This window comes from Poecilia formosa, unplaced genomic scaffold (assembly GCF_000485575.1).
Source record: "Poecilia formosa unplaced genomic scaffold, Poecilia_formosa-5.1.2 Scaffold282, whole genome shotgun sequence".
Taxonomy (NCBI): Eukaryota; Metazoa; Chordata; class Actinopteri; order Cyprinodontiformes; family Poeciliidae; genus Poecilia; species Poecilia formosa.
In genome coordinates this window covers 1-14677 of record NW_006800221.1, presented here as the reverse complement: position 1 = coordinate 14677, position 14677 = coordinate 1, and the positions used below count along the sequence as shown (strand labels likewise).

General features: G+C 39.6%; 1 protein-coding gene across 1 annotated transcript in view; it reads left to right on the top strand.

Annotated features, from left to right (window-relative positions):
* LOC103151482 (lipoxygenase homology domain-containing protein 1-like) overlaps positions 1–12832 on the top strand; it is a 28234-nt gene extending 15402 nt beyond the window's left edge. Inside the window, exons 21-41 of the mRNA XM_016681451.1 lie at positions 204–337; positions 643–791; positions 1184–1288; positions 1367–1495; positions 1581–1748; positions 1845–2026; positions 2165–2281; positions 3314–3476; positions 3637–3791; positions 4309–4518; positions 4645–4792; positions 4871–5079; positions 5213–5398; positions 6778–6905; positions 7007–7124; positions 7898–8075; positions 9996–10181; positions 10794–10964; positions 11615–11747; positions 11954–12109; positions 12219–12832. Coding sequence (XP_016536937.1) covers positions 204–337; positions 643–791; positions 1184–1288; positions 1367–1495; positions 1581–1748; positions 1845–2026; positions 2165–2281; positions 3314–3476; positions 3637–3791; positions 4309–4518; positions 4645–4792; positions 4871–5079; positions 5213–5398; positions 6778–6905; positions 7007–7124; positions 7898–8075; positions 9996–10181; positions 10794–10964; positions 11615–11747; positions 11954–12109; positions 12219–12699 — 3606 coding nt within the window. The 3' untranslated portion in view covers positions 12700–12832. The remainder of the gene's footprint in view (positions 1–203; positions 338–642; positions 792–1183; positions 1289–1366; positions 1496–1580; positions 1749–1844; positions 2027–2164; positions 2282–3313; positions 3477–3636; positions 3792–4308; positions 4519–4644; positions 4793–4870; positions 5080–5212; positions 5399–6777; positions 6906–7006; positions 7125–7897; positions 8076–9995; positions 10182–10793; positions 10965–11614; positions 11748–11953; positions 12110–12218) is intronic.
* Positions 12833–14677: the final 1845 nt, after the last annotated feature.

Below are 14677 nucleotides of genomic sequence, written 5' to 3'. Positions count from 1 at the left end.
AAATACGTCAAGTTTATCACCGAAGATGAATCATCAAAACACCAGCAGAAGCATGATCAACAATTAGGAAGGTTTTAATTCCAGTAAAGATTTATCTTTTGCTTATTGAGAAGGGTATAAATATTTGTTAACATGCCATTTTCTGATAAAATGTAAATAAAAAGTCTCTTTTTTCATATTTCTACTGCTTGTGTGTGACCCAGGAGGATGTTTTCAGCCTGACAGCAGTTGATCTCGGGGTCCTGAAGAAACTCAGGATCCGTCATGACAACAGCCAGGCCAGCGCCGGCTGGTTTTTGGACAGAGTGGAAATCGTGGACACCAAAGATGACACAACGTGAGTCACTGGGATAACAGGAAGAGGGCAGCTGACCACTCAGCTATTCAGATCAGAGTTATCTGATCTGAGACCACAATATTGAAAAATGGTGTTGATTTAGGATATTTCACTCAGATGTGATTAAACAGTATTAACTCAGCCAACTCATAAAACATATTATGTCAGTAGAGCTCCACTGTGTGGTATGAAACGGTACTTGACTTTGAAAAAAAAAAAAAAAAAAGATCACCAGTGTTATGTGGAGACTTTGAATCTGAACAAATCTAGAGAATATTTGGAGTAAATCATGTACTTGGACGCAGGTATTTTTTCCCATGTAAACGGTGGCTTGCTGTTGATGAAGACGATTGCCAGCTTGCCAGAGAGCTGGTCCCTGTGGATGAAGCCTTCATGAAGAAGGGGGATGAAGATGAAGACGACTCTGAAGCGACCCTTGGCTTGGAACAGAAGGGTGAGAACAACTATTGAAAAGCAAAAGTATGATGGTTCAACCAAAACCGTAATAAAATTTAATATTGCAGGATCTTCATCTCATATTTATTACTGTATTTTTTGTCACCTTTTGTTTTTATGTATCTTTAATACTTTACAGTTGCATAGCTTCCATCTCTATTTTTATGATTATTATTTATTTCTAATTTGCGTCTCTATTTGCCTACCACTTTGCTGTTGACGCATATAAATCTTACCAGATTCTATTCTATTCTATTCTATTCTATTCTATTCTATTCTATTCTATTCTATTCTATTCTATTCTGAACCAATAAGACCCATTAAAAGGGAAATAACTCGCCTATTTAGTAACTTTTGTCTTGTTTTTTTTTTGTTTTGTTTTTTTTACAGCCATGTCAACAACATACACAGTGAGGATAAAAACCGGCGACAAGAAATATGCAGGAACAGATGCGAACGTCTTCATGACCCTTTTTGGTACCAAGGATGACACAGGTGACGCTTTAAGCTATTATATTGTGTTTGATTTGCATGCATTGTAATGTATTTAAGCTCCTCTGTGCATATCTGCAGGTATAATTACTCTAAAGGCCTCAAAGACGCATAGAAACAAGTTTGAGCGAGGCATGATTGATGAATTTACAGTGGAAGCTGTTGACCTGGGACCCTTGAGGAAGCTGCGCATTGGACATGACAACTGCGGTACATTAAGATATATATATATTTTTTTCTTTTTTTAAACATTGCCAAATAACTCAAAGTTCATTCACATTGATGAATTTTTAAGGAGGAGGATCTGCAGGGTGGTTCCTCGATTGGGTAGAGATCGACGCTCAGTCTGTAGGGCAGAAGTTACGCTTTCCGTGCGGCCGCTGGTTGGACAAAGGAGAAGACGATGGGGCGATTGTCAGGGATCTCTTTCCTAACCCTCTTCAAACAGAGTTTTACACACCATGTAATACTCACTGTTTTATGTTGCACTCGTATGAAATTTGTTTCTTTTGGATGTGCCAAAAATACGTTTGATTTGTTTTATTTTTGTTGTTCCTAGTTGTTCCGTACGAGATTAAAACCTTCACCAGCGACGTTTTCGGAGCCGGGACAGACGCCGACGTCTTTCTTGTTCTGTATGGAAGAGACGCAGTGTGCACTCAGCAGAAGTCCCTGTGTGTCAACAAGAGGGAAAGGAGAATGTACTTCGAAAGAGGAGCTGAAGACATGTTTATTGTTGAAGTACGTTAAAATATGAGAAGCTACAAATTAATACATGCAGAATTTTTATTTTATTTTTTTTTTATCTTTTGGAAAGCAGATGGTTGCCTATGGCGAATTCTTCCTTTAAAAGAGCAATTTGTATTGTTGTTCTTGCAGTTAGAAGATGTAGGGGACGTAATTGAGAAGATCCGCATCGGCCATGACAACCGGGGGGTCAACCCGGGCTGGCACCTGGACAGAGTGGAGATCAGACGCCTGCTCAGGAAGGGAAAGGTACGTCTGCAGCGTGACTGCAACAATAGAGGAAACTCTATATTGACCAGTAAACTCTTTAGCATTCAAATCATCTGGTGAAAAATACTATTTCTTTTAATTATTGTTGCGTCAAGCAGGTATGCATGATTATAAATGAATGAATGTAGCATTTTTCATTAAAATTTTTTAAAATTATGTGTTTCACCTTGTAGAATTTGACTTTTCATAGTGTATCTGTGTAATCGTCATTGTGAAGGTAACGTTGAAGGTAATCAACGCTTAAAATATCTATTTTTAGAATAATTAGATGTAAAAATTAATTATTAGATAATAACCTAAAAAATACATTATATCCACAGATTAACCTAAATTAATGATAGCAAACATAAAATAGTGCAACACTTCAAACTAAACATTTATCAGGTTATCAGCCCACTAGAAATATGTTAATGTAGAAAATATTTAAATTTATGAATATATTGGCAAAGGTTCCTCTCAATCATTTATTCCAAGACTGACTCTGGAAAACTTTCTGTTTTAGGGCTGCAAAGTCATTTCTCTTAGCAGTTCCCCTTTCACAGAAACATTTTGGACATCCTACCCCATTCGAAGCCTGAGGTCAAGGGTTAACATTAGGCTATAAAAGAGGATTCAGCCATAACCTGATGTTGTTTGTTGGACAAATAGCCAGATGGCAGTTCTGGTAAATGTACAGCACTGGTTCCAATTCCTGTAAAAAATTTAATTCGGAATCCAGGATCGATGAAGACCAACCCCAGTGTGAACACTAGCTGATCTACTGAAAACACAATTCAACCCTGATGCTTATTTTCTGTTTAAAGTCGCAGTAGACTCACATTTCCCATCTATTTACCACTTACCAGCGTTTTCTTCTCCTGTTTCTAGTCAGCAGGTGGTGATGTTCTTCACCTGGAAAACTGACACTGCTCCAACAGTGTGGTTTTACTATCATCACAAATACACATTTGAAAACACAGACAGAAAATACTAAGATAAATTCTTGGTGGTAATAATGTTCATTCTGTTTAGGGCTCAGAGACCGTCATCTTCCCCTGTGAACGATGGCTCGCCAAGTCAGAAGAGGACGGAGAAACAGTGCGAGAGCTGCAGCCCTCTGACATCATCACCGAGAAGCTTTCCAGAGACGGCAGCCTGAAAGTGACTGAGGTCGAAGTGGAAGATGCCCTGGAGAGTATGTTGTGTCTTGTTTTGTTTTTTTTCCTTTGCCTCTTTCCCTTAATAAATCTGTCATGACAGCATTGTCAAAAGATGGTAAATTGCCTCTTTGTTCTGTACATTGTCTTGAAAATAGCCAAAACCGATGTGCTCTGTTGCTGTTATTCCCACCACAGCGCACACATACAACGTGTCAGTGATGACAGGTGATGTAAGCGGCTCTGGTACGGACGCGAACGTCTTCCTCACGATTTATGGAGACCTGGGGGACACTGGGGAGAGAAAACTGAGCAAGTCGGAAACGAACAGTAACAAGTTTGAACGGGGATCTGTAAGAAAACGTTTTCTTAGCTACAACACTTGAAGAGAAGACACACAGTGCTCGTACACCTTGAGCTTTTCCACATTTTGTCATGTTACCACCACAAGCACCAGTGCAAAAATCATACAAGACTAATAATCTGAACCCTTTTTCCTAATATCGAAGGTGCAACTTTTCTCCCTATACAGACTGATTTTCATGGCCTCAGTCAAAATGGGATGGGTGAATGTCAAAGTCTTGCCACTAATTTTCTGTTAGATTTAGTTCTGGACTCAGCCTGGGTCATTCTAAGTCATATATCTGTACATATGCTTTAAATTAAACCCATTCCATTGTGGCTATTTATATTTTTATTTGCAAATAAACTTGAAACTTGTAACTTCACACTTCATCATCGTGCATAGTGTCGCTCTGTTCCATCAAATCTTAATGATGTGGAAAAGGTCAAGTGATAGGAATGCTGTACTTTCGTGAGGCGCTGTATATGTTATACATGCTTGTAATTCATCATCATCTTTTCTCCAAGGTGGATAAGTTCACGATTGAAGCAGTGGACCTCGGGCAGGTTTTTAAGATAAAAATCCGCCATGATAACAGCATGGTGAGTCCTGACTGGTACTTGGACCAGGTGGAGGTGTTCGATCTGGACACAGAAGAAGTCTACCTGTTCTTATGCGAGCGCTGGCTCTCCAGGAAGAGGGAGGACAGACTCATCGAAAGAGTCTTTTATGTCAAGGTAACAGACGCAGCCATAGGACTCGATAGTTATAGATAAAAATATTTCTCTCTTATCTCTGTTATTTTCTATTTCTAAGCAGCTGCATTTGTCTGTGCCTGTATTTCTTAATCTCTTGTGTTTTAGGATTATGACGGTGTCAGAGAGAGCCTAAAGAGTAAAAAGACCTCAGCCTTGACAGTGAACAGTGTTGATAGTAACATGAACAAAAAGAGCAAGAAGAAGAGGGAGGACGACAAAGAAGAAGAAGAAGAAGAAGAAGAAGATCTACCGAGTAAGAAATATTCACACATTCATCATGATCTCATTTTGAGGTCAGTCACATCCTCAAGGTATTATACCCGCCTTGCAGTCATACCGTACCACGTCTCCATCTGCACTGGGCTGGAGAGGGATGCCAGCACCACCAGCAGGGCATATGTAATCATCGCTGGGGTCAATCACGCCCAAACGGAGAGGCTGTGGCTCGATCTCCCTGACGGGAGGAAGGGCTTTCAGGCTGGCTCCTTGGAGAGCTTCGAGGCCCACGGTTCAGACGTGGGGGAGATTAAAAAGGTGGAGGTGAGTAGCGGGGGTGAAGCTTTTAGAGTTTCACCGAGGAACGGGCACTCCCATGCACACCCACACATGAGTCAAAGTGCTGGAAAAATACAGCCTTGTTGTGTGAAGTGATTGTCCTTTCCCCTCCCCGCAGCTCGGCCATGATGGGGCCACTCCGGAGAGCTGCTGGCTAGTTGATGAGCTGGCCGTTGCTGTGCCAACCAAAGGGGTCAAATATATCTTTGCTTGCAAGTGCTGGCTGGCCAAAGATCGAGGGGACGGCTTGACAGCCAGAGTGTTCAATGTGTTAGATGCAGAGGCCATTGCCATCACCCAGAAGGTTCGTAAACGGACAAGAGAAATGACTCAATCTGTTGTACTTTCACATATCAAAAACTGTGAAATCTTTAACATGTTTGTTTATTTTCAGCATTATTTATAGCTAGGAATAACTAGTTTCTAATCAATAGGGACATCTTAAAAAACAGCTAAAAATAAACACCCATTCTGAAAAATCTAATGTACTACATGATATTACAGTCAGACTTCCTCAAGCACATAATTTCATCCCTTGGAAATCCTTTTTGTCATGTAGCCTCTAATTATGAGGACTTTACAGAAATGCATTTGTACAGCAGTGTGAGTAGATTATATAATGTAATAACTCAATAAATTTTCAGGTTGTCCATGTGTTATTGTATCTAAAGCACTGTTCTGATTTTTATCACCCTTAAAGACTTTATCTGTCTTAGATATATTAATATAATTAGTTTATGAATCCTATAAGAGCGATAAGACAAGTTTATTATAAATTTTTGGTGCAGGGCTATACTTTACAGTTAAATTACATATTAATGACTATTAAAGTCATTGGGCTCATAAATTAACCACTGGGTGTAGGTTTTTTTTTTTTTGACAGATCATCTCTTTGGCTGACATTATCTCTTTCAAGAAAGAAATGACTGTTAGTCTTACCATATTGCCTGTGTTTATTTGTTTTCCTGTTAGACAGAAAAAAAAAATCGCAAATATGTTTTCGTTTAATAGCTAAAACGCTCAAAGAATCTCTACAAAACAGTAGTCACTTAGTTTCCCTTTTAGAGCTAGATTATAAGATGTAAAAGCAACTTTTATAATCATGTTGTTTTATAAGGACTCCGTGACTACAGGGTTGCCATTTTAAGCTGTTTTTATTTGTGATTAGCACAGTTAGAGTAGGTAGCATTATTACCAAGAGTCTGAATTAGCTTCCCGTGAGAGTGTGTCTTAGCGACTAGATTTCAATATTGCCAAATCTAGCATGTTCTGCAGCAGACAGAAGATGAACTCTGAACGGGAAAACAGATAATTTTGCTGTATTACATTTAACCTTCCTGTTATCTTTTGAAAGCCTTGCGCTCTCATGAACACTTTCTTTTACATCGTCGAGCCACATTTGAGTTCTATTCTTATTTTATACTGATACTGAAGATATCTAACTAAAGAGTGTTGTTAGTACAACCTGGTAGCACATATTGTAAGTTCAAAGATCTTATTTTGAAATTCCAAACCCGTGAGTCTCTGATCAGGGTCAATCAATATGAAAATCATCCGATTTCCATGCCACAGATGATTTCTTAGTTCTCTAAATGAGGAAAAACAAAATATCCTGATTCAAATGGACTACCTTGTATCGGGTTGTTTTCTTATCTGATTTGTGAAACACTACGATTCTTTCAGGTTATCTATGAGTTGACGGTAGTAACCGGAGATGTGCAGAATGCAGGAACGGACACCAAGATCTTCATGTCTGTGTTCGGTGCCAACGGCAGCACAGAAGAGATTCTGCTGCAGAAAAACGAGGACAGGTAGCCTAAATATATACATATATATTCTTTTCATATCTTTACACCCGTTTTCTACTCTGAAATATGAAAAAACACTCTGAGTTGCTTATTGTGGGGGACAGGTTTGAGCGCGGTCAGGAAGACACTTTCAACATGGAGATCGATGACATAGCCCCACTCAAGAAAATGAGGCTCCGTATTGACGGCTCCGGCAGCCGACCCGACTGGTTCCTCGACAAGGTCAGCTCACGGTGCAAAGCCCTGCATCTGGATACGCACACGTACATGTCAACAGGTTCTGTGCATTAGCACACGAGTAGAAAAAAAAATAAAAAGGTTTCTCACTACAATACCCTGACAAAACACCATCAGAGGTCACTTCTACCATCTACATGAAGTTTCAGCTTTAAAAGGTTGGAATGTCTCTCTCCCTGCTAACACTGCCTCTGCGGGGCAGCAGAGCAGCCGGGAGAAATCCCATGCCCTGTCGATCTGCGCCAGGAACTGCAGTGTGACTGTGAGCATTTCCTTGACTCGCCCCGTTCACAGAGCCTGGTGTGTTCAGCATCACAAGCAGATGTTCTGCCTTTACGGATAGCTGGGACCGCGCATCGGAATGAACTCGACAGCTGACCGAGCGAACATCCAGAATAGCAATCAGCCCAAATAAACGTGCATACAGCTGAGCTAATAAGAGAGAGGTTGTGTGGGCAAAGCACTTCCACTAACAATAAAATATTTAGAGGACATTGCAACGATACATTTCATCATCCATGCATGGAGCACTCTAGTAATAGCTTATCCCTGATTAAACACTGATGCATTACCAATAACCAGGTGTTGGTTATTAATCTTTATTTATTATAAAGATTAATTAATTATATTTTATTTTATTTTTTTTCTAGTGCCATCACAAAATCCGGTGTCACGTCCTCTGACGTCATTAATTTTTATTGTCACCTCTCCTGCTTTGCATCGAGATTATTTTTAAAACCCAGCTGTTGTGAATCCAGGTGATCATGCGCGACCTGAGCACAGAGGAGGTGTACGTGTTTACCTACGAGGAGTGGCTGTCCAGGACACGCGGACCCAAGAGGACTGTGATCTGTGAGATGCCTGCTGTGGTGGACGATGAGGTGATGGTGGAGCTCACCACCTACATCATCCAGGTCAAGACGAGCGACATTTCAGGTGAACTCCACAATCAGAGATTAAGAAAAGCAGGAGGAGTGGCAGGTTTCCCTGAAGTTCTCTGTCATTACTGATATTTTTTTCAAAGGAAACTTTACCAATGTAAGGAAATTGTAGGAAATTTGAGTGGGATTAAAAGCAAGCACAAGGCACCCCAGCAATTAGCCAAAAGTTGCCAAATAGTGATTACTCGCTGTTATATCTAATTGTTGTCGTTGTGACTTGAACTTTGTTCGACCCCGCCCCTCAGCTTTTATCCTGCATTTACATTCAGGATTCTAATTGTGTTGTAACTCAGAAACACAAAGTGTTTTCCATTCCCTAACTATTTGATGTCAGATGTTTCAACCATTGTTCCTGCTTAATTGGCGCTTTGGGAGAAGTAAAAGTGTCCAGTCCACATCCATTCAACAAATTCCTGGTTAAAAGGTCTATGTTGACAAGGAAACTGTTTCCTGTTTTCGTGTTTGGTTCCAAATAAGACCTATGGTAATACTTTTGTTTCAAGTAGGGTGTCAGAAAAAATTAATAAATGTACCTATTTGCTCAAAAAGGCTGTTTGTGATTGATTAACTTTTGATACTTTTGTGATTTTCATGTTTTATGACTCTTTTGTGATAAGATACTGGCCCTTTTAAATTGGACTTTTCTAATTGTGGTGACTTGAATCAAACATAATCTTTGTTGAATAAATATCGAACTATGAATAAATAATTGAGCTGTTAATTTAACAAACTTCATCCTTAAATCCACTAAGCTGCAAGTCGTAAGCCGCTGATCTGAATGTCTCAGCATTTTAATCAAGCCACAGACGAATCTGTTTGGAGATTTCTTTATTTTAATATTTCGAGCACGCGTGAGAGAGAGGGGGTTGGAAGAAGAACTGATTTGATTCAGAGGCAGACAGCGCATGAGGCCATTTCAGGTCTACCTATCAGGCATGCAGTCATCCATCCAGCCAGGCTTTCATCTCAGGGTCAGTGCCAGGTTAAGTCCCGGGGTGTTCAAACTCAGGAGAGCGGCTCAGGCAAACTCTTTCATCACCAGCATCCCCCCAGCTCTGCCAGAAAGATCCCAAGGGACTCTGTAGTTAACACGGACGTTTCATCTGTCAAGTGTGTCAATTTGTTTTCACGCCACTTTCAAAGGGATCCATCTGTCAGCGGTTGGATTTTGAGCCCCCTTTCATCCGCAAACATAACATATTCTGATTGTAAATGAGATCACTGCTAACAAATCGCTAAATACATCTCATCCTGTCCCCTTTAGTTCCAATCAGAAGTCGGGGTTAAGTTGGGTGTTCGTGCTTCTTGTCCTCGTCCAGAAGGTTTTTCTGCAGGAAAAGGGATGTTATTCATTTGATTGCCACACGGTGATGAAATAAATCCTGTTTAGTAGTCGTGCACACTCCTGCGCCACGTTTTCTGGCTGCAGTATTTTCACAGTTGCACTGCTGATCAATGTGATAGCATAGCGAGAGGTCTGAGCCGACTTCAAAAGACCCCGCTTTGCCTCTGGCAGTTACTAGAAACTAGGATGCAGCCCTGCACCAAATGCTGAGGCTCTGGGAAGAGAAAGCTGCCAGTGTGATGGAGACACAGCCACATGCATGCAAATGACATGACAAGAGGTGGAATGGAGCATGCATGCAGAAAATGTTTTCTGATTGCCTGTGGGACTTGGGATGTGACATTTGCACATGAACTATGAAAACAAGATCCTAACTTATTTAAAATAAGTTCATATAATCAACTTTATGGCAGTATTATGGCATTCTCAGCACGTTGCAGAAAGAGAGAGAAAATATATTGAAAGCAAGCAGCAAAGCTTAAATGCCATAAAACTTGTAACAAAATCACTCCACTCTGCAGTTTTATAACAGTTCTCATAATTGTGTGATTTTCTTTTCTGTCTGCACAGGAGCGGGCACCGACGCCAACGTGTGGGTCATCGTTTTTGGAGAGAACGGTGACACGGGGACTCTGGCGCTGAAGGATTCCACCAAGTCCAACAAGTTTGAGCGCAAGCAGGTGGACATGTTTCGCTTCCCCGATATCCTCAGCCTGGGAGACCTCTCCAAAGTCAGAGTTTGGCACGACAACACAGGTCAGCTGCTTGGATAAATGGTCACTTTGCATAACGGGAAGATTAAATTAGGAATGATGACACTGATTTAGCTGAAATCTTTAGTGAACATCTGATTGTTCTGACTTTGATCTTGTTTCGTTTGAGTGATTTCTGTTGTTTCTAATTCATGTTTCTTTTCTCTTTTTTTTGCAAAACACTATAAGCTTTATTTTATGAGGCCTTACTTTATGAACAGGTTACAATTTAATAAATAGCTAAAATATACATAATTTATTAAATGTCATACATTATTAAAATTCTTGTGAATATGATATGTAATTCCACAGTTTATTTAATTGTATTGGGGGGGAGGGGTTTGTTCCTCCTTTAAAAAAGTGGATCTGTTGTCCAAAAATACCTTTGTAGGATAAAAATCTCAGATCAACAAAGGTTTATAAACCAGTAAGATTGTATATTTGATGTGGTTTTTATTTAAGAAATGAAGGGAAAAGGGAGAAAAGAAAAGAACCCTTATTATAATTTAAGAAAAAAAAACCTTATTTCAATGTTTACCTTAGAACAGGTCAATTAATTTCCTGTTAATCAGACGAATTGCTGTCTCTCACTTATTCTTTTTCACTCGTTTTGCAGGTATTGCTCCAGGTTGGCACTTGGAGCACATTGACGTGAAGGATGAGTTCATGGACAAAACTTTCCGTTTTCCTTGTGACCGCTGGCTTTCCAAGAAAGGCGATGATGGACAGATAATGAGAGAGCTGGCCTGTGCAAACAATGATTATTTAGACCTCAACGAGAAAACAAGTGAGCTATTATACACCCTTTATGCTTTATGATACCCCTGGTAAGGATGAGTAAAAAGTTACTTTTTGCATCTCTTGCTTAGGATGCACATCTAAAAAAATTTACTTTTCTGTTCTGCCATCACAAGTTTAAACAGTTCAACAAACACTTCAACTGTGTGCTTTGCCCAAATAGTTGGAGTTTATAGCAACAGCCACTGGGTCTAATGTGATTAACATAGAAAAATAGAAATGTGATGAACATAGATTAATATAGAAAAGCATTTCCCACTGTCAAGTACTTGAAGTACCAAGATATTTGTCTTACAAAATTTGATGCTTTGATCTGAAAATGGGTCACCATCAAGTCTATCAGTAGGGTAATGTTTGAAAACATAATGTGCATCAACATAGAAATAATGCAATAATTCCCTCAGTGCCAAAACCTAAATCCTTTAGAAAACCTGAAGGAAAAACTGCACAGAAGAGAGCATAAAATAAAATCTCAGACTCTGGTTGATCTGGACCAGAGTATGATTGTGTTTCACATCTTTATCCAGGGAATAAATAAGGGTGAGGTGTGTTGTTTCTTAAAGCTAAATAATGAAGTTTCTGTTGGGAGATGCCGGAAAGATTGTACCGTGACTCTGTTCTGGACTTTGTCTCTGAAAGAGTATGAAATTTGTGTCACAACTGGAGACACAGACGAAACCAAGGAGAATGCCTGGATTGTACTGGAGGGGAAGAAGTGCAGATCAAAAGAACTTGTAATGGAGAACTCTTCAAAGAAGAAGAGGTTTTTGAGGTAAGTATTTCCCGTCTGGTTTGGACATTTTTCCTGGTAAAGTTGTTTCCATTATGCTGCTTGCACTTAGGTTAATCCTACCTGCAAAAATGACTTGAACAACAAACCATTTACTATAATAACATCATAGTACAATGTCAAAACTGAATCATTAACATAAATGATCAGATTTCAATCAATTTCAGGCATTTTTTTTTCCTTTTCAGGGGAAATGTTGACAGATTTGAGTTTTCCTCAAAGAATGTGGGTGATATTGCTGCCATCTGCCTGGGCCACACGCCCAAAGATGGGAAGAAAGTGAAAGGAGAGATTTACTGGCATGTCGAGGAGGTAGTTGTGACTGAAAAGGAGCTTGGAAACAAGTAAGAGAACTCTTACAACTCCTTTAGAAGTCATTTGATTTCTACTAACACTCGTAGGTTGGTTTGTTTGTAAGCTAAAAACTTCCCGTTTTCTTCCTTTCCTGTCCAGGTACATCTTCCGCTGCAATGCCCTTATCCCGCTCTCTTCGAAGAGGGACGATTACCTGACCTTTGAGTGCACAAAGACCGTTGAGAGCTTCGCAAGCAAAGCTCGAAGCCTGGTGCCCGTCAAGTATGAGATCATCATCATCACAGGCGACGAGAAGGGAGCGGGAACAGATGCCAACGTTTTCATCACAATCTACGGCTCCAACGGAGACTCAGGCAGTCGCCAACTGCGGCAGAGGCTACGTAACCTCTTTGAACGGGGGCAGACTGATCGCTTTGTGGTGGAAATGCTGGACATGGGTGATCTGCAGAGAGTTCGAGTGGAGCACGATAACTCAGGACTCTGCCCTGGCTGGTTGCTCGACAGGGTGGAAATCACCAACACAGCCAATGGCGTCACCACAATTTTCCTCTGTGGGAAGTGGCTGGACACGAACAGAGCGGACGGACAGATTGCCAGGGTGCTCTATCCAAAGTACTGACTCTGAATTAATTTCTGAAAGGGCCAAAAGCAGAAGGATCTACCTTAAAAATTAAGTTACCAAAACCATTCGGGTGCATTTTATATCTCAGGAACGAATGATGTTTTCATTTGTAGATTTGACTAAACTGGGGGAATGTAAAAGCTCTGCTTTCTTTGGCCAGGGAAAATCGGAATGTGCCATTTTTATATCCTGCTGTGAATTTTGTAAATGTATGTTTTATAAAAGATTAAAATGTTTTGTATTCACCTCAAGCACATTTTCAATTTTGTTTAGATCTCTTGCTGATCCATAAACCCCAGCTGTACACATTTTATAGCCACTACAAATGAATAAAATATAACGTTAGGTTCTTGTGAGAGTATTTTAGCATCTTACAGGTAAATTTCTTTGATGGTTTTGCTCATTTTCCTAGATGTAGTGTCAAGCAGCTGTTGCAGAGTCTACAGTCACGTTCTACTCAATATTTAAAACAATTTCAGGCATTTATGTGAGATGTTTCTGCATAGGCCAGGCTTTAAATATGGAAATTAATCAGAGGATGGATGGACAGGTGGATGAATGGAGCAGTAGAACAGGGGGAAAAAAAGTTTGAAAACACTTTGTTTTTATATTTACAGTGACGTCTGGGTTTTCACATTATTTAGGGATTCCAACATTACAAGAATAAATAAAACACTTAAGGTAAGGCAAGGTAATTTATTTAAATAGCACATTTTCAGCCACAAGGCAGTTCAAAGTGCTAGTCTTAGCATTAGCGCACAAGCTAACATCCAGACTCTACTCATATTTCTGTTCTTGGGGTTACCACCAATCAGTACCAAGGAAAATAAACAGTGCTTCAGGATTGGCTGCTTTGCAAACGCCAGCCAATAGCGTGTCAGGTAGCGTTGCATTAAGGTGTTCATGTCCCATTTTTGTTCAAATGTTTTAAATATGATGTTTTAAAAATGTTTACCAATGAACAAAACTGCAAATACTGCACCACAATTAGTTTGGGATCCACTCTATTTAGTTTTTCTCTTCTTAAAAATATTGAAACTCCGCTCTACTCCCAGAGCATAAAACAGTTAGAAACAAGCAGCTGGAGCAGTAAGCCACTGAGCTAAAAGCAGAATGTCAGATCTTCCATCAGCACCTTATTGAATTTAGAAGCAGATTGTATGTCAAGCTTCTCCTCCAGTCAAAAGTACATGGACGGTGTTGTGCTGAAGATTTGTATTTTCATGTCAGAGAGACGCAATAAATGACTCAGATTCTGATATTTACTTCAGCTTTGAAAGAACTTTGCACAAAACAAAAACATTTCAGTTTAATCCAGTTTATTACAAAAAGAGCACATAAAAAAGGATAATATACAAGCCATGAAATGAAATTAAACAATTTAAAAAAAGAAAAAAGAAAAGAAAATAAGAGAGTTTGGGCTTAGCAATGCAAACCTTAAAATCATTATGTCATTATTAGTAGTAATAAATAAAGTACAAAATCCCACCACATGTGAATCTAACATTTACCTCTAATATTCTCACTCGTTTCTTCATCAGCACACTCATTACTGTTAATGCGCTATTGCTTTAATATTAATGATAAATACTTCTATTTTCAGATAAAATATCCCATACTGGAAACACTGCGCAGTCACAGCTAAACAGCAGATCTTCACACGAGGATGGCGGCAGCCCTTTCACTGGCACATTTTGGCTTATTTTCTCTTTGCGTTTGTTCTTCAGAATCAAGCAACAAAATGAAAAGAAACGAAAAGAAAGGAGAAAAGAAAATCTAATTTTTTTTTCTTTGTATTCTTTGTATATAGTTACACAATGTACTATTAAATCATCGCGACTGTACTGGCACCTGAGAAAACATGCATTTTTAGAAAAAAGTTGTGCTTTGTAATCCATGTCTGTTCGCTTAGACTGTGAGAAGAAAGGGAGCAGATTGAGCAAAAGAGGGACGGAAAGTGAAAAGGAACAAGAGG